Source organism: Glycine max, chromosome 9 (genome assembly GCF_000004515.6).
Source record: "Glycine max cultivar Williams 82 chromosome 9, Glycine_max_v4.0, whole genome shotgun sequence".
Taxonomy (NCBI): domain Eukaryota; kingdom Viridiplantae; phylum Streptophyta; class Magnoliopsida; order Fabales; family Fabaceae; genus Glycine; species Glycine max.
The window spans coordinates 30,320,906-30,325,037 of NC_038245.2; the positions used below are offsets into that span (position 1 = coordinate 30,320,906).

Here is a 4,132-nt window from a genome sequence, read left to right on the forward strand (position 1 = left end):
CTGGTTAGACACTGCATAGATTTGCCCTACAGGTGCAATGTAGTCACTGAACTACATCCATCTATCATCCATTTCTTCAACAGAGACCGAAGACATAGTAGGATGTGGCAGAATAGTTTGGATGTATCCAAACTGTCGTACAACCTTCTCCGGTCGGTGAGTGACCGTCAAGGGACCCCATTTGAGATGGCTAAAAAATAATGAGATGACCTCAAATTCTATAAATGAACGGTGGTCACCATACGAAATTCAGCACACTACGTCAAGGGTCAGTCTGTCTAGACGCCTGCGATACGTGGACACGGGCAGTGCCTTGCCAAAGGTCCATCTGCACGCACACGGTCTCCTCTCATCATAATCCTCAGTAGCTAGGGCTGAACCAACGGACTTGAAATGCTCGTAGATCTAACACTAAATATATTTTGCAAACATATTCATTAAAATACGCAACAACATATAATAATCAATGCCAATGAAAAAAAAATCGTAACATCTGAACTAACCTATAATAGAGTGATATATCCTGCAAGCTGCCTCGTCGTGCTCTTCGATGCCTCATTTAAATTATCATACATGTGCACAAGTACTGCAGCAGCGGCCCAAGCGTAAGTCCCACTCTGCGTCAAGTCACGTAGTGCATCCAAGAATACCACTTGCATGTGTGTGACACTCTTTTTAGCAAAGAGTGTGCATCCAAAAAGATGCAACAAATACGCTTGCACTGCTACAATCCTGTGACATGCCTCGATCTTCATATGATACACGTCTCGTAGCCATGATAGTCGAACATAAGAGCCATGACACTGAATCGTCTCAGCTCTCGCCTCTGCAACACTGACCTTGAGTAATTCTACCAACATGTCAACAACGTCGTTGACATGAAGTTGCTCGAAGTTGTGGAACACTCCTACAATAGGCACATGTAGTAATGACGCGACGTCATCCAAGGTGATAGTCACCTCTCCAACGGGCAAATGGAAACTACTAGTTTCCTTATGTCAACATTCCACAAAAGCAAACATTAGTCCCCGATCGCCCATATCTAGGGAACATGCAATCAAAGGACTTAGTCCATTGGTAGCCACAAGGCCTTCAATCTCTGTAGCAGGCCTCCCGAACTTAGCCATCTTCCTTCCATGGGAAGATAGCTTCAGCTCAGGACGTTCCTGCAAACAATAATATCGATCATGTAAAAAAAATTATAAAGTTGTAAACTACATGTTTTATGTTTTTAAAAAATTACATACTTCTCTATTCCAGACTCTCAGAGCAATGTGATTTTATAAATCTCTGAGAACTAATGTGTCATGGGGTCCGCCTGAAAATCCCTCACCATTAGTAACAACTTCTTCAACAAGTGCTTTTGGCTGCTCTTCGTTCAATTCCTTTGCAGTCGTAGGAGGATCCTCAACAACACGCTCCTGTTGTCGCTAACTACGGGCAGATGTAGTAGGCCTTCGCCGCTAGGGGCATCATAGTCACTCGCGTCTCTCCTCCCCAGGGCTTTTCCTATTGCTCGGCCTAAAGCACGACCAAGACCTCTAGTTCTAATCATTATCAGCAAAATGTTTTTAAAATTATTGTGAATTTTTTTCAATATTAAACTATTTTCAATTTTTGTTTCAATCATTTTTTAAAACTAACAATGTTAAAATATTTTGAATTTTTGTTTCAATCGTTTTTAAAACTAACTAACAATTTTAAAATCTTTTACATTTTCGTTAAAATAACTTTTGAAAACAAACAATTTTAATATATTTTAAATTTTGGTTTCAACAATTGTTTTTAACTAACTAACAATTTTAATATAATTTAAATTTTGGTTTCAACAATTGTTTTAAACTAACTAAAAATTTTAATATATTTTAAATATTTGTTTCAACAATTGTTTTAAACTAACTAACAATTTTAAATTATTTTAAATATTTGTTTCAAATTTTTGTAAAACTAACCAAATTAAATTATTTTCAATGTTTGTTCAAATATTTTATAAAACTAACAAAATGAAATTAAATTATTTTAAAATTTTTTAATTTCGGTTTCAATATTTTTTATAACTATCAAATTTAATATATTTTAAAATTTACTTTCAATCATTTATTAAAACTAACAATCTTAATATATTTTAAATTTTGGTTTCAATATTTTTTATAACTAACAAATTTAATATATTCTAAAATTTATTTCAATCATATTTTAAATTTCAAATTTTGGTTTCGTCAAAATTTTCATTTCAATCAATTTTTTAAAACTAACTAACAATTTTAAAATCTTTTAAATTTCTGTGTCGATATTTTTTATAACTAACAACTTTAATATATTTTAAATTTTATTTCAATCATTTTTTATAATTTACAAATTTTTTATACATTTAAAATATTTTTTTCAATAGTTTGTATAACAAATTTAAATTATTTAAATTTTTTGTTTGAATTATTTTTATAACTAAAAAAATTTAAATTATTTTAAATTTTTTTCTGATTTCAATATTTTTCATAACTAGTGAATTTAAATATTTTTTTCAATTTCTTTTTAAGTTAAAAAATTATAATATTTCAATATTTTAATTTAATATTTTGGCCAAACTAATCTAATCTTAGTTTTGAAAATCTAATCTAATCTAATCTTAGTCTTAGTTTTGGAAATCTAATCTAATCTAATCTACTATAATCTTATATTAATATACGTAACAAATAAATCACAAAAATAATCCCCACACAGCATAATATAAAAGGGAAGAGTGATCAAATAAGCTCATACATAATAAAAAAAATCACTACATTATCAAATTTCACAAAATATAACCACACTACAAAACAATTTAAAAAAATTTATAAATTTTTATTTTCAATTTTAAAAAAATCCATATGGTTTCTTTTTCGAAAAAAAAATATGTTTCCACCATTGATGCACTTCAGACAACAACAAACCAACACATTCATTCAATACAAAGCAATGAATCAACCAAAAATGTGTGAGAAGTAGATGAATACAAAGCAATGAATCAAACAACACATTCATACGAAAAGGATAACTTACCTAGAAGAAGACGAAGCCAACAAGAACAAGCAGCAACCAACACCAAGCAGCAACAAAGAAGATGAAGCAGAAGCGACACGCAAGAGAGGAAGCAAAAACGTGCGTGAGAAGAAGCAAACAAAAACAAAGAAGAAAGAAGAAGCAAAGGAACAACTAGAGGAAGAGTAAGAAGACGAAGCAGAAAAGGAAAAGGAAGAAGACGAAGCAAAAGCAGAAGCAAAACGGCACGGAGGAGAACGGAAGTGACTCGTACGAATGAGTCACTGTTCCTTTATATATTAAATAGGTGAAGGGCAATTTAGCCCTTTCACCTAGGGTGCTGGGTGTCCCTGCAAAAAAACGCTGGATGCCCAAAGTAACACCCTACATAATAATGCAATCTTACTTAATGTTACAGTTACAACTTCATTTATTATTAAGGCCCAATGCCAAATTTTCCTAACCACATTAATTAACGTTCACCCTCTTGCTATAGTATACAATATTAAAGACATTGTGATGGTGTCTCCACACTAACAGAATTACGTAAGACATGCTTCAGTAGATTCAATCTCCTTCTCAAATACAATATAATCCTCCCTTCAATGTAATTTTTTTCCAAGATGTAAGATGTGTGATCAACCTTTCCTAATGTAGACACAAAAAATAGACTTGATTATAAATGACCATATCAAATACTTTGGGGGAATACGCCATTCATAAAGGTTGCTTGCAAAGCATCTCACCTTTTTGACAAAGTATTATCAAAGGAAGTACCATCCCATTGAACTAAACCAATCCTAGTAGAGACACCCTTAAAAGACTCAATTGAACAGCCACAACATTATAACATTATAACTCTTCTGAGAATCCACCAATCTTGCATGTATGATTTCAATGTGTTAAACAAGTGGCCTCAGATATCTTAAGAAGGGGGGTTGAATTAAGATATCACAAACTATTTCCCTAATTAAAATTTTATCCTTCTTTAAAGACAATGTCGATATTCCCTTATTATGAATTACTATAATTCAATTCAGACTAATTTTCCTTAATGAAAAAGATAAATAACAATAAATAAAGGAGTTTAAGGGTAGAGAAAATGCAAACTCAG

The 4,132-nt window shown here is 32.0% G+C and overlaps 1 protein-coding gene across 1 annotated transcript; it reads right to left on the reverse strand.

Annotated features, from left to right (window-relative positions):
• Nucleotides 1–503: 503 nt before the first annotated feature.
• LOC106794201 (protein MAIN-LIKE 1-like) lies at nt 504–1,555 on the reverse strand. Its single transcript, XM_014761659.1, has 3 exons — nt 1,439–1,555; nt 1,086–1,166; nt 504–992 (listed from the first exon to the last, which is right to left on the reverse strand). The coding sequence occupies exons 1-3, from the start codon at nt 1,553–1,555 to the stop codon at nt 504–506; spliced, it is 687 nt and encodes a 228-aa protein (XP_014617145.1).
• Nucleotides 1,556–4,132: the final 2,577 nt, after the last annotated feature.